The following is a 23,565-nucleotide window of genomic DNA, read 5'->3' on the forward strand; positions in this document are numbered from 1 at the left end:
CCTGCCCTGTGCGGGTCGCCCCGCGCCTTTGTTCTGCTGGCTCGGCTCGGGTCACCCCGTGCCAGGCTGCAGCTGGAGGATGGGGCCGCTCTGTGCGGCGTCTCCCGGGAGCTCTCCGGCTCCCCGGCCATCTGCGGGTCAATGAGAGACAAGCGGCAGCATCTGGCAGCCATGGCCACGGCGGGGAAATCACTCAGCGGCCAGAGGCTGCACGGGGATCAGGCAGGGCAGTTGCGTTTCGGGCAGCGGGTCAGAGGGCACAGATCTCGCTAATTTGTGTGACTCGATAAGATTCAAAGCCAGCAGCCGGGGACAATGCAGCGGGAGCCATTGTCTGAGCGCAGGGAGGTTCGCTGGAGCTGCGGGCGCCCATGCCTTGGTTACATCCTTCCTTCCATCAGCGATACAACAGCGACACGCGAGAACGCAGCCCACAGGTTCATCCCCGCGTCCTTGCACACCACGGCTCGGAGAGCTGTTCTCCCAAGCTGTCTGCCCTGTGACCTTATGTATTTTATATATGTGCTACTCTTCGTGCTGTTCATACAGCCTGAAGAGCAGATCTCCCCTGCCTGAACAGGGCAGATTCTTCCTTTCTACTCGTACACATGTGCAGTCTTCTCCTTGTTAAATTGTTCTAGCATAGAGTTCCTAAAAAATATCAGGTAAAAAAAATACATATTAATTGGGAAAGCAGTAATTTTGAGTAAGAAACTCAGCCCTTAAAGTCAACCTTTTTAGATTTTTAGCTCAGCCTTAAGTATAACTTACGGAGGGAAAGCAGAGATTCCTTTTTTTATTGCAGTAAACAGTGCCCTTTAGTGGGCAAATTGATGGTTAGAAACTTCCCTAATGAAAAAACACCTCTAGTTCCTCTGTATGAGGCGTGTCTAGTTTTGAGTGTAGAAAAGGTCAAATGGAGAAATAATAGGGAAAGAAAAAATAGTAAAAATGTGGCTGCTCAGTTTGGGGCAGCCACGAAAAATTATTTATTATGAAAAACTTATGTCAACAGTGTGGCCAAAGTTAGAGAAACAGAACTCCCTCTTTTGGTCAACATCTTCCAACCCCACAATATGTTTAAATTGATGTTTCTTATTTCCATTCTTAAAATTTTCTTTTGTAATAGTAAATGGGGCTCCAGGTTTTGCAGTTATTCATTGTTTTCTTTATGCAACCCAAAATGTCACTGGTTCATAAGCACCTGTAAGTTCCAGTACTTTGTTCCTTATTCAACACAAGGTATTATTATGATTGTCTTATTCCTTCACTTTTTTTTTTTTTGCCTTTTTAATACTAGAGAAGAAAGAGACATTCACATGTAGCAATACAGTGATGTGGATCCTCCAGGAAGGCCAATTAAAGCAGTGTGGAAAAAGAAAACTACCCCAAGTTGGCATGACCTATACACTGGTAAGGAGAGATATGCAAACCTACAGAATTTTGGTTATAATCACCATGGCCATAAATCAGCCTGCTTCTGGAAGATTCTCTTATTGTAATGAATTTCCTCAATGTCTTCTGTTTGACAACAGTCAGAGATAACAAGCCATCAGCAAGAAGAAATATGACACCTGACATTTTAAGTGGCCTGTTAGTATTATTTATTCTGCTAAAAAATACAGTTCCTCATCCACTAAGTGTTGAAAGGAAGAAGCAAAGAGCATCTCTCACTGTGTAAATTCATGACAAGTGTGCTATCCCAGGCATCCCTCATATGAAGAAGGAACATTTGGCTTTGTATGAAGATGCTGACTGCAGTTCATCGTGGCTGTAGGAAGAAATCTGGCAGAGAGGCACCTCGTGATCACAGCAGACACAGGATTCATACAACAGCCACTTGGACTGCAGGTACCTGTGGTCTTTGGAGAGTGGAGGTAGGATACAGTCACACCATGGAACTGCAAAGCTAATTTATTTACAGGAAAACCTGTGTTGGCAGAACTCAGGAGACTCCTGTGGCAGCTGGAAGGCACCTAGAGGCATTGGAGAGGGCAAGCAGCCTTGTATCTAAGCACATTCCTTAGCAGGTAAAGGAGAAACCTCTGACTTACTGCAATGATGAGAATCTGTGGGCTGTGTGATGGTGAGAGAGAGCTTTTGTGGTGGATGATGGCCACATCCATGGAAATGTGAGCTGAACTGACTCAGGTGAGTTGTGGCAGAGTTTAGGACAGACCAGCAGTTGGCAGAACACCTGTGACAAGCTCCAGCTGCTGGAGGAAGGGAGCCAGGCACTGCCTGCTGAAGCATGACCTCTTGCACCTGGGGACAATGGGATGCCTTTGCAGTTGGTGGCAAAAATCAAAAAAAAAGGAGGAAAGAAAATAAATAAGCCTGGAAAATAGAGGAACTGAAAATGGAAGAGCGATCTGAATTTGGGTGTGGCAAACAAAACAAATGGTACAAAGGAAGAGAGAAATGCTTGAGCCCTAGAGGAAGAGATGTTAGAGCAGTAATTTCAAAATAAGGTTATGGTAGCTGCAGGGAAGGAGGGGAAGGTCACCAAGCACAGGACACTGTTCTGTAGAGGTGTGGGGAATGGGCAGTAGAAAAGAGACCAGGAATGAAGGAGGGACTGGAACAGGATGGAGAAACAGAAAAGATGAGAAGGAAAAAAAGGATCCACTCTTGTAAGTGGATCTATACTACACAAAGAAAAGCTGATGAAGTAGAATAAAGAAAAAAGCATGTAAATTGAACTGAAGGAAACTAAAATGATGGGAAGAGTGAGGAGTGGAGAATGGAATAAGGAGAACAAACATTGGAAATATTAAGAAATAGAAAAAATAGAAGAATTGGTAACCTGTCTTTAGATGATGTGGGCTTTGTCAAGTTAGTTTCTCAATTTCCCACAATCTAAGAAAAAGAGATACAATGATGTATGGAGAAAATAGTGTTTCATGATATTAGTTTGCCTTACATCTTAGGAAAAGGTGTCTACTTTGTAGAAATGAGACTAAAACCCACACTCAGTACTAGACATAAGACTGAGAACTCATCCCAAAATCCTGCCTGCTCTTGCAGTTCACTTTGTCATTGAAATTTTGGAGAAGGAAGCAGTTAAGGAAGTGCAAGTACCTTTTATACCGAGGCTTTCTGGATCTTGAATGGCAAGATGAAGTTATCCTGGCTAAGTAGATAGTGATTTATTCACAGATGTGGAAGCTGGTTGTAATTTTAAGAGATCCTTTCATGAAGACAGTTAAATGGATAGTGTATGTGATACAAAAAAGGTTGACAAAGCTGAAGTTTGCAGTTTGGTGACAAAAGTTGAAGGATGAAGACTTTTAAGTCAGACACATTCTGAAAAAGGCATTTATGCATCTATCTCCCATTGAAAAGAGTAAGAGGATTCAGCCCTAAGTTTAGAAATAATTAGGGCATAAAGAGATATAGTTGTCTATCTAGGAGGGTGGGGAGAACTGAACAGTGCCTAAGATACTAAGCTCCATTAGGAGAAATTTCTGACTGGGTTTTTTGCTGCATAGGATGCTTTTCTTTGGAATATGTTGCACTGAAGTGAATGGCAAATCTCTGTGTGTCCTCACAGGTGCACTGATGTGAGGGCATGGGATAAAAGCAGGATTTCTTAAAGTTCTTCCAGGCATGAAGTGAGGAAAAGGTGGATTGAAGACACACTGCAATGAAAGAAAAAAAGGAAGTAATACATGGAGAAAGGAAGCAAAAAATTGGCTTATAGGGATGAAATGCTGCAGAGGGTTAGTCTGCAGGGGAAGATTTTGTAGAGGTTCACATTTATGCATTAATTGGGAGAATAAGAATCTGTGTATTGAGCTTCATGCCCAAATTTCTGAGAGGTTCTAGAGCTGCAATAAGAACCAATGATCTAAATCCACTTCTGGGCTGAAGAGAGCCCAAGTTACAACCAGACTGTCACAACTGACCTACTTGGTACACCTGGCAGTGTCTCAGAGGAAAAGCCAAGGAGCAGATGGGAGTACAGCCTCATACATCGCTCTGGGACCAGTCTTTTCTGAACAAAATCAAATGTTTTTGAGAATGCAAAACATACTGCAGACCCCTGGATGTTGCAGACCAGAAAATGTCACTATTCCCTGGACAGAAATCTGGGTTTGGCTAAAATTCCAGAAAGGTTGACAGCAATGTTTCTTTAAGGGCTCCTCCTTCCCTCTCTGGACTTTTCTCTCTCCAAACTATTGAACACATTCCAGCTATCAGTACTGAGCACTATTTCCTTGGCACTGAGGCTTCAGTGGGGTTGAACCAAGACCCAGCTGCACAGCTCTTGCTGTGCAAATCAAACCATAGGGCAATAATGTACATCACTGGGCTGAGAACATAGAGGAGAGAGTTCTTTATGAGATGTTTTAGTTCAGAGACTTCATTTGCATTCGTTCTTCTTCAGCCAAAGAATCTCCCCCTCCTTACCTGTTTTACAAATGGGTTGTAGATTCAGCTTCTTTCTGTTCAGTGAGGTAAGGGATCATTTTACCAGCCTTGGCAGTGTGCTGTTCTTTCCCTGCACAACATCTGCTGCAGCTTTCATGGCTTGAATTGTTCCTGGACTTGTTTTAAAAGTCATGTTTCAGAAATGCCTTTGAGGATATGAATTATTAGTCATTGTTTTATCTTCTAGGGTGTTCTTCATTTATCTTGGTTATTTTCCTTCTTAAAATGAGACTGAAGAGGCTTTGGAGTTTAAAGTTTATAGGTTTTAATTCAGGTTTAGGCTAAAGATACCAAGAATGGTACAGTAATTCATAGCAATAGAATTTTAGTGGAGTTTCAGGAAGTCATTAATTTTTGTATGACAATAAACTGGGATTTAATCTCCTTCTAACTCACACTTCTCCTTACCATTGTAGTATTTGTGTACACACTTTTCACAAACACGTGACAATGCTGGCATTTACTGTTCCAAAGCCTTTGCATCGTTTGTGCTTCATACCTCATTTCTCCATCACTTCATGTATGACAAGGTGTTTGATATTTAGTGCACTTTTAAACCACGTTTTTTTTTCCTGTAAAGTAACTAAAAAAGAGATTTGGCTTTTCAATTTTTTCACTTAATTCTGATTACTATGTTTAATTTTTTTCCAGAACACCTCACATCTTCATCTCGGATTCTGTATTTTGCTCAGCATTTCCTCTTCCTATGACATCCCCTGTGCCAAACTTCCAAAGGCTGTTTGGGACATACAGCTGCTAGTAGGACATTTTGGAGAGAAAAGGTTTGTGCAAGTTTAACTTGGAGCATGAACTGGCCTGAAGAATAGTGACAGCATCTTTGTTATACTTGTGTGGTATTGGAGGAGTACTGCAAGATACCCCATACAAACAAAGGTAGGTAACAATAAGGAACAACTTAACATGACTCCCTTGGCCCTACATCCAGGTGTGTCATTTCCTTTGGGCTGGAAGTTTTGCCCATCTTGTCTTTTCAGAGATAAAATCTTTGTCTGACTTGCTTCAAAACATGCACTGGTTTCTTCAGGCAACTATGGGAACACGTCCCATATTTAACTGAGTTATTTGATTTGTCTGCAGTTTCCAAAATGGGCAAAAGCTTGTTAAAGGAATAAGAGCAATTCCAGAACTCTCTCTGATAGTGAGAATATATTTTAGGTAGTGTAGGAAAGTAACCTAGAGTCTGGAATTATATCCCTAACTATTCAGACTGCTGCAGAATCCAGAAAAAAATAAACTTGTCTAATAGCCTTTCTAGCTGTGTTTTCATTAATTCTGAGACAGCTCAATAAGGAAGCTACGGCATGATTTATTTTAATCAGTTATTACAGAGGAGTCATTAAAGAAAAAACAAAACAAAAACTCGGCAAAATCTTCTTTACATACTTTCTGCATTCCAAATCCACAAAAAGTTTAGATAAAATCTCATTTTGTTACAACCAAAACAGACCTCCTGTACTGGACTGCTTTCATTTTTTTTTCTTTCTGTAAATGATGATGTTTTTATACCTCTTCTGTCTACACTGGCTTTCCAGTTCAGTGTCTTTTGTGTCTGTTTTCTTTATAATCTCACTAAGGTTGCTCAGGAATTCTATTGTCTCCTAAGGCTTGGTAAGAGCATTTGACAGACTGTGAACTAGAAATGGAGTAAGGAAAATGATTTAGCCATTTTTGTCATCTGAAAATGACTTTCAGAACTGCTTGCACACGTGATTATTCTTCCAGTTCAAATGTAAAAGAATCTGGATTTTGCCCTATGTATTGAACATGTGCTGAAAGTTTTACCAACTCTACACCCTGTTAGTTTCATTTGATATTATTGCCGAGCTAAAAAGTGTGCATTCAAGCACAGACAAAATCTTCTTTTGAAATAACTCCTCTGTCTTAGAAGAACCATGGGGCTACTGAATGATTTAGATAAAGTAAGTTACAGTCTCTAGGCATTGTGATATGAAATTCTATAGGACAAATGTTTTCATCTGCAGCAACTGCTCTTTCACAACTGATGTGGTATAGGCTGTACCTGTTCTTGGCACTGACCAAGAACAAACAGGATGAAGATTAATTTTTGGTTCTTTCACTTGTTTTTATTTATATATTTTTAAGGCCAGTGAGTGGAGGGAAGCATATAAAGGAGGAGGATAACACTGATTACCATAATTGGTCAATTGTTAAATGTGTCCAGGTCTGAATCAAGAGAGGGCAGGAATCCATTACTGGAATATCCATGGTATTATGTACCATTAGGTTGTCTGAGGATATATTGTTGATAAAACATCCTAGAAAAATCATACTTTGCTCACAAAGACTCACAGAAAAATTGAAGCAAAACCTGACAAAGTCACCTTTCTGGAAAAAGAAATATATATTTCAAACATATTCTAACAAATCCTGACTGTAAAATGTGCAAATTGGATTTCCAGTAATGAGACCCATCAATAGGCACATTTTCTTGACATATTCTGTCTTGGAAATAGTGATTCAATTTTCCAAAAGTCCTTTAATTTGCTTAGAGAGGAAAGCATTTTCATTTTGCCCAGTCAGTTCTAATAATTTGCTAAATTCAAAATATGTGAAATTACTGAAGCTGGTTGTAGTGACCAGAAGGACCTCTAATCTTCTAATAGTATTTTTCTTTTTCCCATGAATCATGTCGGCTTGCACAAGAAATTTTTCAGAACAGATAAAACACAAATCTTAGTTGACATCTCTGCTGCTTGTCTCTTCCACACACTGAATTCTGGATATTTGCTAGTAATCCCCTTCAGAAGATTTGCTTTAGAAATCTCTGTTAGCTGCTGGGGTGTGTGCTTAGAAACCTTCATTTTCTCCTATGAGTAAAGTTCCTTAAGAATTCCCTTACAGATGAGTCTGGGTATTGATACTTCCTATCTTGGCAGTAACAAGCATGACAAGCCAGATGAAGAGCAGCTGGGAAGGAAAAAGTTTTCCAGAGCTCTTTGATGCTGTAAATCCTCGCAGGGTTTTCAACAATAATCCTTTATCCCACAGTATATTCTCTGGGCGTTTTCCTTTGGGCACCGGATGTGGAGCTGCGTGGACTTTGGAATGCCTCAGGAGAGCCACACAGAAATAACTCCTGTGGGAATTGCATGGAGCATGTTCTAGAGGCACAGTCTTCTGTCCCAGAAACACTTAGGAGATTGTCAAGGCAGTTGTGTGCTCAGCTAACACTTTGCTTTAAAACCAAGCTCATAAGTAGTGTCCCTGTAACAGGCATTTTATATGTCTTTCCTAATTAATAACTAGATATTGTTAAATACCTTGGTTTTAAAAAGAGGATATCCCATAAGTTGTCACATAATATATTTATTCAATCAAGTATATTTTATGAAAAGAAGAGTTGGGGTGTTTTTTGCTTCTGGAGTTCCAGTCATTGTTATGCAGATACAAACACTTATTTAAAGTGGGTGCTTTTGCCCTTTCTCTTCCCTGGCAGTATCATGTGAGGCTTCTGTCCAGAACACTGAATTGCAGCACAGGGCTGGAGCTTCTGTGGCTGGCAGAAACAGTCCAGTACCCATAAGGACAGGCACTGTCCTTCAGTGGAAATGTGGGTGTAGGTAGGTGTAATTATCATAAAAGAAAAAGGGATTGTACTGTTGCTGTCCAAATCTATTGTTCACCTCTTTTTATTTTACAGTGCAGGAGTTAAGACATTTTCTGCAGCATACCATACTTAATTATTAATATTAATCCCTATTAGGAGCATTAGACTTCTTCAGGGATTCACCTAAGGACAACTGAAGTACATGGGATGAATCGAAGACCAAGACTTTAACAATATTTCGAGATTTCAGGGAGAAGACAGTCAAGAGCATAGACTTCAAGGGGCACTGAAGTTCCTTTATTTACTTACTTGTGCATGTCTGGAGTAAAACTGCATTTGCCCTTAAAGAAAAATACTTAAACCAGGAATATTTTTTCCTATAGATTTGTATTCTGGATGCAAATGAAGTCTTGCTGCTTTTGCTGATCACTTGCTAGTGGAGACTGACACCCATTTGCAGAAGAATCAGCACACAGACTTTCAAGGTTATCAATGGGGAACTTCTGTACAGAACTGCATCATCTCCAATCAAGACTTCATTCCTTTGCTCCTAACACTCTCTACTTACCAAATATCCATTGAACTCCTCTGCTCCTCCAAAAGGAAAAAAAAAAAAAAGGAAATGGTGTACAAGGCAGAAAGGTAGGGAGGGAAACTGGCTACAAGGTTAGTGCAGCTTTATGAATGAACCCAAAATCTTGGTTTTGATGAACACTTTCCAGTGGAAACTGACACAAGTGTGAATTTTGCCATCTTGTTTGACTGAACTTTTGAAATCAAGGTATTATTATTGGTTAAATCCCAACTTTCAGTGTTTCAAATGATCCTGGGTGAGGGACAGGAAAGAAGAGCAGGAAATCACCCAGCAAAACAATAAGTTTTTAATCTATTTATTCTTGGGCCTTTAGTCTTCTGATGGGTCAGTTAAGACTAAAACCATCCATAGGCTTCTCTGTTCTGTCCCTTGTCACCCCAATCCATACCTGTGTCAGATGTTTCTGTAATGAGTTCTAAACTAACTTCATTTTGAGAAAACAAACAGAAGGAGAATGGCATTACCTTAACCTGAGATAGTGTTTGTGTCATGATCTACATTGTAGATCTAGGGGGGGAAATAAGTATTTTAAATAATAATATATAATAATATAAAGGAAGGAGGTTAAAGGAACTGACAATTGTCCGTTTTTCCTGGATGGCTCCTGCTAGCTTCTGCTCTTTGAGCAGAGAACCAATATATGCCTGTAATGTTCAAGATCTTTTGATGTAACTGATGGGTGCTGATGGGTGAAATCCACAGCATTCACTGTATATTGAGTTTGACTATTTCTACACCAGCACTAATAATTACCTGTGCTCCATTCCTAGAATTCCTGTGCAAGTTACTCTTTTTGTATCATTTAAAATGGAGTAGTACAGCACAGAGGAGCTGGAATCCCTGTGCTGAAGAATTCAGTCTAGAAACTTACTTCCAACGTCAAACAAGAGACAGAGTGTATGAAAAGATAAATTATTCAGTAATGGATCCTACACACTTATAATGCACAAGTTGTAATGAATCTCAGTTGCTCTTGTAATTTTGTAAAGTTGTTTACCTAATATGGTAGATGTGCCATATGGTACACTAAAGAGAGTGTTAGAATGAGGACGTGAAGATTTCGAGGTTTTTATTTCTAGTTTTGTAGGCATCTGTAAACTACATTCAAGCTGTCCTAGAATGAGAGCAGAGCAAGAATGCAGGCTGCTCTGGCCCTCCATGCTGACTGCTGCTGCCACCTGATAACATCCTCCATCTCTTCCTCCCCTGTTCCTCGGGCACTGTGGCCCAGTATGGGGCTGTGCCCTGGCTAGATGCCATCAAAGAAACTCTTTCAGCCACTCTGCACCTTTAGGCTGGCTTAGTTTAAGTCGAGCTTTTTCACCCTTAATAAATCATTTGAGCAGCTGATTAACTCTTCTGCTGGGTAGGGAATGTGACCAGGCTTCTATTCCAGAGAGTTCTTTGGTATGTTGCTTATAGAATTTCACCATAGCTGAAACTAGCAACGTGCTTGACGGAGGCAGCAGCAAAGAGTTTGGGACTGCCCTGCTCAAAGCAGCATTTCTGTCTTGTAAGAAAAGGGTAATGTGACCTACAGTGGTGTCTGTAAAATCACATCTACTTTGCAGCACTGTAATTTGTCAAAAATTGATAAAATGGGAGTTAAAATTCATACAGATGAAAAGGGCAGTTTCTTGTTCACCCTTGAGTTTCAAGTGATGACTGAGAAAAGCATATAAGTACAAGAATAAAATATTAATATAAAACTCAGAGGATGTAGGCAGTCTCTCAGGGTGATGCCACAGGGGTAAGTGAGCGGAGCCTTGGGAAAGGTTTAACATTGTAATTTTTAGTTATCAGCCAAAGTCTAGCGCAGGTGAGAAGAGGACATAGAAACCAGAAGAGTAATATCCCTCACTATGAGCTGAATTTCTAGGATTTTTGATTTAAAGGTACTTGCTGTATTCTTTGGGGCCTGTATGTTAAGAGCAAATACGAATCAGTTTTTATGTGAATTTTTGCAAACAGCTTCTCCCTGGCAGGTATATTTGCATATTTGGGGACAGGCTGAGAACTGGACAGTACTTGAGCACTGTTCCATTGCTCATGGGGTCGACTGCCAAGCAGATCAATTTAATTCATGTTAGTGTACTACAAGTTAAGTGATCACCACAAATGCGTGATGGGGGAAGAGCTGGCACCCACATCTGGGCAACCCTTTGTACAGGAAACTTGGACATATTTAAAGTGATCTCCTTCTCATAAATAACTAATGCCTTGTTCCTGCAGGTCTCCACCAGCCTCCAGGCAGCAGCTTTCAGGCCAGTCAATTCCCCAGAATCATCAACCAGCAGGTGCTGAGCCCATCCCACTACAACAGAGCTCCAGCCTCTAATGCTGCCCATTCCCAAAACATAACAGCAAAGCTTATTTTAAAATCCTGATATAAGAGGTGCTATTTTAAGCTTGATACCCCTTAAAACTTGAAAGTTAACTTAAATCAGGCATTGGAATAAGTTGCCCAGAGAGGTGGTGGAGCCACCACCCCTGGAGGTGTTTAAGAGGCATCTGGATCTGGTGCTGGGAGATGTGATTTAGTGGTTTAAGGGTTACAGTGGCAGTGCAGTTGGACTTGATCTTAAAGGTCTTTTTCAACCTTGATGATTCTGTGATTCTATTCTGTGAAAGATAAATTGTTCTATCTGATAATATTGTTCCAATTGCATCTGGTAATACAGTTTTCTGGGGAAACAGCGCCTGGCAGAAGAGCGCATTTATTGAAAGGCGGGTTGTATTTTTACGTTATTTACTTCCTTTATGATGGTTGCACAACAAGGTCAAAGTGCAGCCGCCTCCTGTAAGCGATCATGTCCACCTGCAGCCGGCGCCGGCCGGGCCGGGCCGCGGGGGCCGCGCTCCCCGCCGAGCGCCGCTGCGGAGCGCGGCTCTCCCCCAAGGGTTAAGCGGCGGCGGGGGTGTAACGCGGGCTGACACACGGGCGGGGATCGCCCCGCCGTGCCGGCTCGCAGCTGCGACTGGACCGTTCAAAATTGCCGTCTCCCTCTCTTTTCCCCCCCGCCTCCCCTCTCTCTCGTCTTCCTTTTCCCTTCCCGGCGCTGGGCTCGCAGCCGGGCGCGCTTTCCCGGAGCTGGCCCTGGCCGTGCTGAGTCAGACCGCGCCCCGCGCCCGCCCCCGCGGCCCGGCCGCACCGAGGGGCTACAGCCCCCGGCTGGCCCCGCCGGCGGCGGCGGGAGGAAGGCAGGCGCGGGGGCTCCTCCTCGCCCGCTGCCCCCGCCCGGGGCTGGGCGTGTGCCCCGCCCGCCCCGCCGGTGGATCAGTTACACGCAGCTGGCACAGGTGCGGGGCGCCCTTCAGACTCGCGCCGGCGGGGGAGACCCGGACGCAGAGAGCAGCAGGGAAAACATGCAGCCATTTTGGGCCGAGGCAGACAAAGAGCCGCCGGCGGCCGCGGCCGCCCCCGCCGCCCCGCGGGGCTCCCGAACCCCCCGCACCCGCGGCGCGGCCGCACCGAAGGGCCGCAGCCCCCGCCCGCCCGCGGCCGCCGGGGGGCCACCGCCGCCGCCCGACTCCCAACTAAGCGTTCGCAGCCATTTGCACGGCCTTTTATAGCGCGGGCGCGGGCCAATCAGCGGCGGGCGGAATCCCTGCCCGGCCGGTGATGTGCGGGCCGGGCGCTCGCGCGTGCGCTGTTGGGCGGGGGGGCCGAGTGTGAGCGGGGCGGGGGGAGGAGGGAGCCGTGAGAGGGGAGGGGGGGGAGGAGGGAGCCGCTCACAGGAACCCTCCGAAAAAAAGATGGCGGCGGGCTCGGATCTGCTGGATGAGGTTTTCCTGAACACGGAGGTGGATGAGAAGGTGGTGAGCGACCTGGTGGGCTCCCTGGAGTCCCAGCTGGCGGCCTCCGGCCACCACCACCAGCACCACAAGGCGCAGGAGCCCCTGAGGGCCGCTGGGGGGCTGCTGGGGAACCATGTTGTGAGCAGCAGCAGTAGCAGCAGCAGCCCTAGCCCCAGCCCTGGAGGAGTAGTAGTAGGAGGCAATGCTAATGCCCAAACAGAGAGCAGCAGCGGCAGCAAGATGGGACTGAGTGCCCCAGAGATCACAAAAGCAGGTAACGTGGGCAGGGGTGGGGGGCTCTGAGGGAGAGGGGCCCTCCCCTCCCCCCACTCCCCAGCTCCCGCTGCCTCCTTCCCTCACTGCTTTCCCCCCTTTTCCCTCTCTCCTCCTTCTCGTTGTGGCAGGAGCGGGAGTGCAAAGGGTGGTATCGATCATACGGGGGAGAGCCTTCCCTCATCATGCCCCCTCGGTGTGTATCCGCGCCTCTGCTCCCTCCCCTTTATTTTCCCTCCTCGCCCGTGCTTACTCGAGGGTGTTGGATCATGTGTGGGGGCAGCCGCCCCGCAGAAGGAGCCGGCAGTGCCCGTCCGTGACTCTGCCGGTCCCCTCTGCTTTTCCTGCCCTTGTTGCTGGAGTGTAAAAGGGCTCTGTTAATCTCGGGGACTGAAGGAGGCAGAGCCCACCCCCTTGGTCATGGCTGTGCCTCCCATGCCGCCTGTGATTGCTCCCCTTCCCTTTCCAGGGGTGGAGGTTATGGGGGGGATTCCCTCTTGATAATGCCGCCTTAGCTGTCTGTGTAAATGCTCCTTCCCCTCCCCCTTCGCTGTTGCTGAAGTGGAAGGGGGTGTTATTAATCATGACACCTATTTCCTGTAGAGGAGGAAGCGAGGGGGGATTTCAAGGGGAGGAAGTCCCTCAAAATGCTTCCCCCCCATATCTGCCTGCCTTGATATTCCCCCCGCACCCCCTCCCTTGTTCCAGGGGCTTGGAGGGGGCACGGGGACCTCCCATTCCTCCTCTGCCCTCAAGGGGGGGTAGTCACAACGCCGGGTCCCGGCAAGGGGGGGAATTCAGGCCACAACACCCCACCTTGCACAGCGCCTTCTCCCACCCGCCCACCCCCGGAGCTGCCTGGGAATATTCCCCCCGTTCGTCTTGTGAGCCTTGGAGGGGGGCAGTGTGAAGGCTGGGACCGAGGGCTCACTACGTGGGAATGGAGGGAAGCTGTTTTTCAGGGGGATTGAAAGAAATGTCTCCTCAGAATCTCTCTGCAATTCCTCCCCTCCCCCCTTTTTTATTTTTGATTTTGTCTTGCTGAAGTGTAAGAAGATACTACAGACCGTCTGTTATGATTGATGAAGCTCTTCTAGGAGGATCTCCTTGACCCTTATAATGTGCATCTCAGTGTCTGCCTGTCACTATTCTTTTCCCATTTCTGTCTCCTTAGGGCCAGGACCTGGACTGTGTGTGATTGTACTTGTGCTAACACCAGGCCTTATCAAGGGGCATGAGGATTATTCAGGACAAGAAGCTACATCATCTTGTCCCTTCTGAAAACCAGCTTTGCTTTTTATTTATTTATTTTTAACTATCTCGGGCTGTGGGAACTTCAGATGTGTCGGAACAAATTCTGTAATAAGGAAGAAGGGTCTTCTAGAAACCTGCTCCAGGCCTTGCAGTACTTCTTATCTTGCGAGGCCGATGTTTTTCTTTCCTTTCACTTTTCATATTTTGGTGCTGTTGTTGAGCCTCCTGATCTGACTTACTTTGTAGGAGATGACAGGATTAGAGAGTAATGTGTATAGGGAATATGTCTCAATAGTGTGTCTTCCATGGCCATTTTCCCCCTTGCAGTTGCAGTCCTGTTTCTAAATGGGATGTCAGGCTCCAGAATGGGGAGGAGGTCTTAGATGATCTACTTACTTCCCTTGGTTCATATTAAATCTCTTTTCCCTGTTTTGTACTGTAGTGTCAAAAGCAGGGGTGTTACAATTAATACTGGATCTGCCAGTCTTTGGTGGGATATTGGAGGCTTTAAGATAATGTATTCAAAGCCATGTTCAGTTTGTACTCTGTCTTGTTTTCCTGGCTCCAGGCAGGCAGCTTGGGAGATGGAGAAGACCTGGTGATAAGGGAGAACATTCTGTCTTTGCTGGACTTCTCTTCTTGCTCATTTTCTCTGTTTAACCTCGCTGTTGTTTTGCAGGGGCAGGAGGAGTGCAGGGGGGTGTTATTAATCATAACACCCGGTCCCAGACTTCAGCTCTGGATGGAGCCACCACAACGAGCACCAGCACCACCACTGCAGCAGCAGGAGGCTCTGAAGTCACTGCTGCTCCAGGGACCCTCAGTCAGGGCAAATCGGTGGTTATCAGCACCATGGCAACTGCCTTGTCCACCAGGAATGGCAAGATTGGGACCACGACGGTGCAGACTTTGAATGGGAGTAACGTGGTGATGAACTCTCACCACACAGGAAGTGCTGCTTTCTCTGGGACTCCTGTGACTGCCAACCCCGCTCCTGCACCTGCTGTTGCCCCTCTCGTTAACAATGGACCTGGATCCGTGGGGAAAGGAAACGCTGTTAATGCTGTTTTACCCTCAGCTTCTAACACTGTCATCCAGACTTCTTTCCTAAACACTGCTGTGTCCTCTGCATCCTCCTCCTCGCCCACAGTGATCTCCTCGCAGCCACCGGCGAGCGTCGGCACCGGGGCGCCCACGGTGACGCTGGTGAGGCCCCCCATCCACACAGCAGGACCCACGGTGGCTGCAGCTGCTGCAGCCACTCAGAACGGGAGCAATACTGTGATCAATTCAACCATCAGTGTGGGGAGTTTTCCTGCTGTTGCCACAGCCACTGTGGGATCTGGAGTTTCCCTCCAGACGTCGCTTGTGAACAGCCAGTCTGGTTCCAGTGTGCCAGCAGCTCCTGCCACACAGGTCATCAAATCTGAGTCTCCTAAAACTATAGTCCAGGCAGTATCCCAACAGCAGACGCTGGCTACTGCTGGCCAGCCCAGTACTACAGGGGGTAACATGATTATTGGGCAAACTATGCAAGCTGGGCTCTCCAATGTTGCTCCCAATCCTGGTGGGATACCTCCTGCAGCTCCTGGCACCCCCACAGGAATGGCTAAAGGCACTGCCAATACAGTGGCACAAAGTCTGCCAAGGACTCCAACACCAACTACGAGTGGAATCAGAGCAACTTTGACTCCTACAGTTTTAGCACCTCGTTTGCCTCAGCCACCTCAGAATCCGACTAACATTCAGAATTTTCAGTTACCACCAGGTAAGTCAGAGGATTGAGGGGTTTTAGTTTGGAAGTGTGTATCTTGCAGGGAGGAAGGAATCCAAGTAAGATTCTGTGCCATTTAATTGTGAATTGTGGAAAAGGCATGACATGTAACAATGAGAATGGTCTGGTGTTGAGTAGTAGTAGCATAGTAGCACTCCACTACTTAGTGTCTGATTTTGGGTGACCAGAAAGTCTTTTCAGCAGTAATTGAAAAGAATTCTGCCTGGTATCTTTGTTCCAATGCGAGTGTAGATGAAGCTGCAAACTGCCAAAGTGTGACAATGGAACATTACCTAATGAAATGTTGTTATTTCATTAGCACAACAGACATTTTGAATTTTCAGGTGGTTTTGTCAGTAGTTTGTAACCTTTATGTGCTGCTTGGTTCCCTCCTGTCCCTGCATGCCCCCATTACCACAGAGCACTCATGAACAGAGAAGCAGCAGATACAACACATGAAAACCACCTACTTTGGCTTTAAATACCTTCAAAATCTGACTTAAAAACTCACAGATTTGAAGCTTATGATCATCTTTTTAGTCACTGGCATTCTGATACAAAAGGCAGACTTCCTATGTCCTTACCTCACCCTGTTGTGTCTAGGGCTGCAGCTTTTGTAGTAGCTAGTCTCATGCTTAGTGCTGAGCATCTCTGGACAAGGAGTCTAGTCCTGAACTCAATGGATGTGTGAAAAGCAGGATGAGAAGCATCTCTTTGCTCAGAATTGTTCTGTCCCTCCTTAAATATCCCAGATTTGGAGATGTAAGGTTATATATTTGCTATTATTTTGAGTCAGGCTTGTTGCTTGTATCCACTTTGATTTTTAACTCCAAATACTTGTGTGAACCTACACATTGCTGTCCTCATAATAATACATACAAGGGCTGTATTCTTAGTGCTCACTGTTTTCAGGGCACTATGCAAAGAATAGCTAATTGAATTTTGCTACTAACACTGAATGAAATTGGTGGTGGTTTTAGTAGGTGGTCCTAGTAAAATACAAGTGGTCTTAGTTAAATACATCTCTTGGAACTTCTGATCAACCTCAGAGCAATGCACCTGTCACATAAAGTAGATCAGGAATTATGTGCTGTATTACTACACACTGTGTTTTTGTGTAATATGCTATCTGTGGTATGTGATGCCATGGAGTTTGATGAAGTCTGTCAAACATTCTGTGTATCCAACTACTAACTGGTATAAATATTCCTCTTTTTTTTCCCTGTAGAAGATTATTCCATATATGAGTAATTTGAATGACATGTTGCTAATTTAAAGAATAGCAGTAAAATTCAGATCTTGAAATTGTGGTGCTTGATTTGAAGCCTGTAAATTGATAGGTTGGAAAAGCCTTATTTTATTTATTGCTATAATGTATCAAAGGATTGATCCAGTTTAGTCTAGTGCCATTTATACCTACATTTTTTATTAATACTGCATTATAAACCTGATTATGAGGGAAAATACTAGTGTGGAATCCAGTGGGACCTTTTTTCAGGTAGCTGATGTTTTCAGACTGCCACAGCATCCTGAAATGTGTTACTCTTGGAAGCAGCATTGCCAGTCCTTAAGCAAAATTGGACCATAAATTGTTCCTTTGGAGTTCTTGATAGATCCAAGTAAAGCAATACAGGTTCTAAGCACTTGGATTTTTATGAAGCACTTTTTTTTTCTGTCCTACACTTAAAGAAATACTTATGGCTTTCAAAAGAATAAGCATGACTTATAATAAGCAAGTATAAATGATTGGATACATAGAGGTTGGAAACTGAGTTCTTGCATGATAAGACAGGCTTAATATTGAAAAATATTTTTTTAGCGGAACTGATTATTTCTCTTTTACATTGCTTTAGTTTGTTTTTTATACTTTGCAAAAGTAACCAGCATTGAAAATGCCTTGCATAAACCATCTCTTTCAAAACACTTAAGAATTGGTGGATGCTGGCTCTTCCAAACATCTCTCAGAGCCAAGCACCTCTGCAAATCTGGCCACGTGCAGCTGCTGTGATCTTCAGCAGAGTGCAGGCACACTCATAGTGAAAGGAGCATAGGGGGCTGTGCTTTTGGGGTTGTATTTTCAATGACAGCATCTAGGCCAGGTTTTTGGAGGCAGTTTGGTAGTGTGAAGCTGCAGCTGCAATGCCTGTGTGCTGTGCACCTACTGCATGCATCAAATTCACAAGTTTGTTTCTAAAAGTTAATAGTGGGTGCTAGTAAGAGTTTCAATGACAGTGCTTGAAGCAATTTGAAATCATACACTGCACACACAGCTTTTTACAGCAAGAATTACAAACACTTAGAAAATTCTGATGGAAGGTTTGACCATGACAGCACAGGTTTTACTGTTGTTTTCTTATCCAGAATTACTGTTTCTAGCTCTCCAAAATACAGTTACAGTGTCACATGTATGGAAAGCAGAATGTAAAATGTCAGCAGGAGTTATAAACTGGGGCTTGAAAATTAGAAACCTTACAAGGTTTCAAATGTTTTCTGTGAAAGGCTGTGTGGAAAATAAACTCCATCGATGGTGCTTAAAATACATTACTATTAGAATAATGCTTTGTATTGCATCAAGGCAATTGTACTGCAAACCTTGACTGACCAAATTGGAGATGTTTGAAGAGCCAGTGGGCCATAATTGTTGTGACCTTAGTGGATTTTGGTGTATTTCTTATCTAAGGAACTGAGCTATTTTATCTCTGTATTAACGATGGTTTTTCACTTCTGGCATCTTTGAGGAAGGGGACTGTTGTCCTTAGGCTTTTCTTCAGGAGCCTGTGTTTGGGACCTTGTGCTCCAGTTGGACAGATTTGGGTAATGATGGTCCCAAAATAGTTATTCACACCCTCTTAGAAAAGAGATGGAAATACTGTGAAATAATTTTGTAAGGGGGTAGGAACAAAAGTTTACACAATACTGCCTTAAGGATGCAACACTGCTGAAACTGACTGGGAATCAATTGAATGAAGCTTGTTTCTGAGTACTTCAGTAATGGGAAATGTGTTATGTACAATAATATGGTAAGAGGTAGAAAACCAGTGGGTTTGTTAAAGTGATAAGTCAGTGTTCCATGGTTAGAAGTGCTCAGAAAAGTCTGCAGAAAAGTATAACAGGGATTATGCACTAAAATTTATCTTTTGCCTTGTAAGAGTGTGTAAAGTGTTTAGAGGTCATTGCTTACACAGGGTAGGATCACCTTGTAAACTGCCAAACTTGGATACTTTAAAATAATTTTTGAAAACCCCATCCTGTCCAGCAGTGCTGTAGTAGAGGCCCAGCATGTGTGAGTTTATGCTTACCTAGCAGTATACTGTCAGCTTGGGGTTCAAAGATTTGATTTCTCTTCTTGCTACTGTCTTCTCCTTTATCTTTATGTACAAACATCTCATAATAAATTTTTAAGGTGTCTGCTTAGAGAAAGGAGCAGATTGGTGAGTGCTGAATGTATGCAGTGAGAATAGTATGGAGCAGGTAGGTCTGGACAGTTTTCTCAACTAGCTTAGGTGAAATTGAAATCTAGAAACTTTCACTTCCCTCTGCCCCTCTCTTTTCTTTTACCTTCTGAATGACTGTTAGTAGTTATGAAAATTTGGTGGCTTGATCATAAAGTCTGGTATTTTCCTGATTAAATATGGTTTGGTGACATGTAGTCCTGTTTGAATATAGCAAATAGGATGGCATGTCATCATGGGGTTTTTTTTACTTCTATAGTCATGACCAGTTTTCCCACTAGCAGTGGTGCAGTTCTGCAGCTGTTGTAGAAGAGAATTGTTTTGCCTTGTATCTAAAAATAAAACTTCTTTATTACTTTCCCAAAACTCAGTGGGATCTGCCAGTGGCTGATGATAGGGGATGAGACTACAGATTTCTTTGTTGCTCTCTTTCTGAAGGGCATCTCATGTGCCTTTTCTGTGGTGAGGGCAGGATAGGCCTTTTACAGACTGAGAAACTGCTGTTAAAGAGGCCCCTTAACAGTGGGATGTTCCAGAGTTCTGAACTCCAGCAGTGGTTAAAACTTATCATTGATGCTTTCCAGAAGCAAAGGAGACCTGAAGGAGCATCAGTGCTCTACATCTGCACATCCTGGAAGATGGTCAACATGAATATGCACACTCAAGGGTTTCTTCATGGCCTTAGAGGCTCAAAACTTCATTTGGTGTTAAATTGGAGCTTTTTTTGTAGAAACTGATTGGTTTTTAGCTTGTGTTCACTATCCAAGAAGGATTCTAACTCAGGCCATGGTTATAGTGGCTTTAGGATGGGAAAACTACCTAACACATAATTTAAAGCATGGGTTTGGGTCCTTCTGACTTGAGCAGTTGTACTTTCGGGAGGTGGAATAACTGAAAAACAACTTCTGCAGGAGTAATTCCATTTCCTTCAGCTGGGAGTTGGGGTAGTAGGTGGTTGGGCAAAGGAGAGTGGATAAAAATGGAGAAGGGTGCCAACTGAGAAGAATCAAAGCAAGCAATTTATGTTACTTTTTCCTACTGAGTGCCTCATTCCTTGGGTTGCTTTGTACTTGAAACGTGTACCTGAGAAGTCCCTGAAGGAATTAGGATGCAGATAGATGAGGAAATCATCAGAACCCCATGATATAAGGAACAGGGGAAATACTATGAAGTAGTAGAATGTGGTTGTTTCTATTTCTCACTGACTAGTAAGCGAGTTCAAACATATCCTCATTATAGTTTCCCTGTATGTTGCATGTGCTGCCAATATTATGCCTGTTAAGTGTGTTGGCATGGCTCGATTTTGTTAAAAATAATGTCTGCAATGCACCGTGACAATGGGGGTTTCTTAGAGAACTTCCAGTATGTTTTACTTTCAAAGCATTTTTCAAAATGTTTTAATCCTTGCAACCTGCCTGTGTGGTTGGTAAATGAAGTAGTATAAACTCTGCTTTAGAGCTGGGGGAAAGAGCAAGTTAGAGAAGTTCTGACTTGCCCAAGGCCATGCAGGAATCGATATTTTGCCAGGATTAGAGCTTGGGAGTCCTGTACTTGGCGTGTAAAGCAGTATCTGTCTTTCTGGAAGATGACCATGGATCTCTTCTGCAGAACCCTTCTGAGTGCAGGGTGGATTTTATGTTCAAATCATGCATCAGCAAAAGGAACATTCTGCTTTATTTGGAATCTGCTACATCAGATCTGCCATATGTCACCAGACTGAAAGTTGTGTTTGTTCGCATTGCACCTTCCATAACTGAGGACTCCTGCATGCTTGGCTTTGTACCCCAGAGAGCCTCAGAGAGCTGCTGTGCAGTTGGGTTTTCTGGTTCTGTTAAAAACAGTGTCTTCATATTGTGCACATCTTATCACTTGTGTCGTGAAGTGATGGGATCTAATGGGACTGTAATTGTGATTCTCTTAAGCTATGGAAGCTGTTAACTCTGATTACATATTGTTCAGTTCTGTTATGAAAAACACTGCTCCCAACAGCCTTTGGAAGTGTATGTATGGATATGTCTGTATGATCTTCAAATTGTGATCTTCTGGGGATTTTGGGTATCACTAAGCTTGTGATAGAGGTTATTGGTCAATAACCAGAAGTGATTTATTTCTTTTGAAGTGTTTTGCACTTTGCAAGAAGTTACATGTTTTCCATCTCTGGAAATTTAAGCGGGTTGCTTGTGAAACCTTCTTGGTTTGAATACCACAAATTTGACTGTTGCCCAGGACTTGAATCCCTTAATAACAGAGAATACTGCAGCCCTGTTAGCAAAGTGAGGTGAAAATGCATGAGTTTGGGCCACTGATAGGAGACAAATTGTATCACAAACTCTTCAAATGAAGTATTTTGATGTATGAGAACTTTTACTGTTGTCTGTCTTCCCTATTTTGGGAAATGATATGTAAATATAATTCTAAAAATTTTTATTAAGTAGCTCTAGAACACAGTTGAAAATACTGATATTTAAACTATCTGGGTTCAAGGAAAGAGAGTGCTGGTGTGTGGAAAGGTTGCTTTGTGTAAAAACTGTGTGGTCAATGCTGAGTCTGATCAGAAAGAACTGGACATAGAAGTCACTTAACACATTAAACATTTTTTGTTACTGTGTTCATTTTTTTTGGTCAGAAATATTCAAAATCATAATTTTTACCTTAAAATATCTACTCTTGTCAAGATTATTGTTTGTGTTGAAACTTTATGAATGTTTGTAACTCCATTAATCTGTCTGAAACTTCTCTTTGAATTGGTTGTCGTTACTTCACGTAAGGAAAAAAAGGCTTTTGCTAATTGGAAGACTGTTAGCAAGTTTAGCTTGTTAGGCACATTATCTCTTGTGAAAGAAGATTTGGAGAGGTAGAATTTTGAAAATACAGTTTCTCATAACTGAGGAGAAGCACATGTATCTATCCCAATGACAGAGAGGACGTTTAGTCCTAGTTAGTGGACAGTTCTTTCAGGTGTGTTATGAACCCCAAAGCTCTGTACGAGGGAAGGCCAAACTAGGGAGAGAGTGTTGCTCACAGGTGACAAAGGGCTTTTTCTTTGCACAGCCACAGGTCTATTCCTGTGTGCAAATAATTGTATCAGCTCTTTTGTATCTGCTTCCTTGTAAGAGAAGCAAAATTGCTGATACAGCCTGGTTTGTGTACAGGTTGTAATTAAACAGGTGTAAAGATTATGTGATCATCCATATTTCAGATTAAATGAGGCTTTTTTTTAAAATTTTTTGTCATAGACACATGAATAGAGCTTTTTGGTTGTTTTAAACCTCAGCTTACTCTGGAAATTTTTACACCAGTTCTAATCTGTGGGAATTTCTTCCTGGAAATGCTGTTTGTCTTCTGGAGGTGCAGATGACCCAACTGAGAGCCAGTTTTTTACCACAAGCCCTCCTCTCTTGGAGTAATTCTCTTCAGGTGTCTTTAGCATAAAATTTAATGTAAAAGATAATAATTGTCCTTGAGGTCTTATGTGTGCCTTTGAGGGTTTTTTAAAATATAGAGTATTTTTTGTGAGAACAAAGTGTTGATTGTTTTCACTGGATAGTGGTAGAGATCTATCAGTAATCAAGAAAGAGGTGATAATTCTAAGGAATTGATACACCTGCAGTGAGATCTGTTCAGCACCTCAGCAGAGCTGTCTTAAGGTGTTGTACAAATGTATCTGATCTTCAGGTCTGTAACTGTTGTCAGACTCAAAATAACATTTTAAAACTGTGGGTTTCTGTACTTAGATTACCAGTAATCAGAAAGTTTCACTTTGAACATCAAAGGTTGATGCTTAGCAAAATGTGTAAATGTGTTATAAAATAGGTTAAATAGGGATGGTGCTTTTACTTTGTATTTGTACAGAATTCAGTGCAAGGTCCAGTTTGGATACCAAGCTCTTTTTGTGGGATTTGGAAAAGTATGTTGATGAAAATTAAGTAACTTTTTGCCATGGTAGATCTCTGTTTATAAATTTGACTTGTAACTTATGAATGCTATGTATCTTAATTTTGATGCTTTTTCCCTTAAAATGCCTTACTAAAATGTATTTTTCATAACACATATCCAGTACCTAGACAAGAATAACATAAAACAGCAGTGTGTAATATTATTTTACATGACTGACATGACTGTCCTAAGATTTGTATTGAATTGAGTAAGCCTCTCTTGGAAAAATGGTCTAACTTATAATCATAACCTGATTAATATATGCTTCTGAGAGTAGTTGAACTGTTAAAAGCTATCACAGTGCTTTTGTGCAGAATAAAGCACGTGCTGGATAGACTGTGCTGACAACCAGCACAGTTGCAAAATGTGTGCTCCAGATATCAGAGTATAAACAAAAGCCAAGCAGTGAGGTGTGCTGCTATGCTGCAGTCTTTCTGAGAGGTTTTGGGGGGCACCAAGG

The 23,565-nt window shown here is 43.1% G+C and overlaps 1 protein-coding gene and 1 long non-coding RNA gene across 2 annotated transcripts in view; both read left to right on the forward strand.

Annotated features, from left to right (window-relative positions):
* Positions 1-1,923: 1,923 nt before the first annotated feature.
* Positions 1,924-8,493, forward strand: LOC136564061 (uncharacterized). Its single transcript, XR_010784677.1, has 3 exons — positions 1,924-2,030; positions 5,086-5,328; positions 8,407-8,493. It is a non-coding gene; the product is annotated as an uncharacterized lncRNA (long non-coding RNA).
* Positions 8,494-12,374: 3,881 nt separating this feature from the next.
* The window catches only part of TAF4 (TATA-box binding protein associated factor 4), a 36,886-nt gene continuing 25,695 nt past the window's right edge, over positions 12,375-23,565 (forward strand). Inside the window, exons 1-2 of the mRNA XM_066561414.1 lie at positions 12,375-12,690; positions 14,623-15,711. Of these exons, the coding sequence (XP_066417511.1) occupies positions 12,375-12,690; positions 14,623-15,711 (1,405 nt within the window). The remainder of the gene's footprint in view (positions 12,691-14,622; positions 15,712-23,565) is intronic.

Source organism: Molothrus aeneus, chromosome 17 (genome assembly GCF_037042795.1).
Source record: "Molothrus aeneus isolate 106 chromosome 17, BPBGC_Maene_1.0, whole genome shotgun sequence".
Taxonomy (NCBI): domain Eukaryota; kingdom Metazoa; phylum Chordata; class Aves; order Passeriformes; family Icteridae; genus Molothrus; species Molothrus aeneus.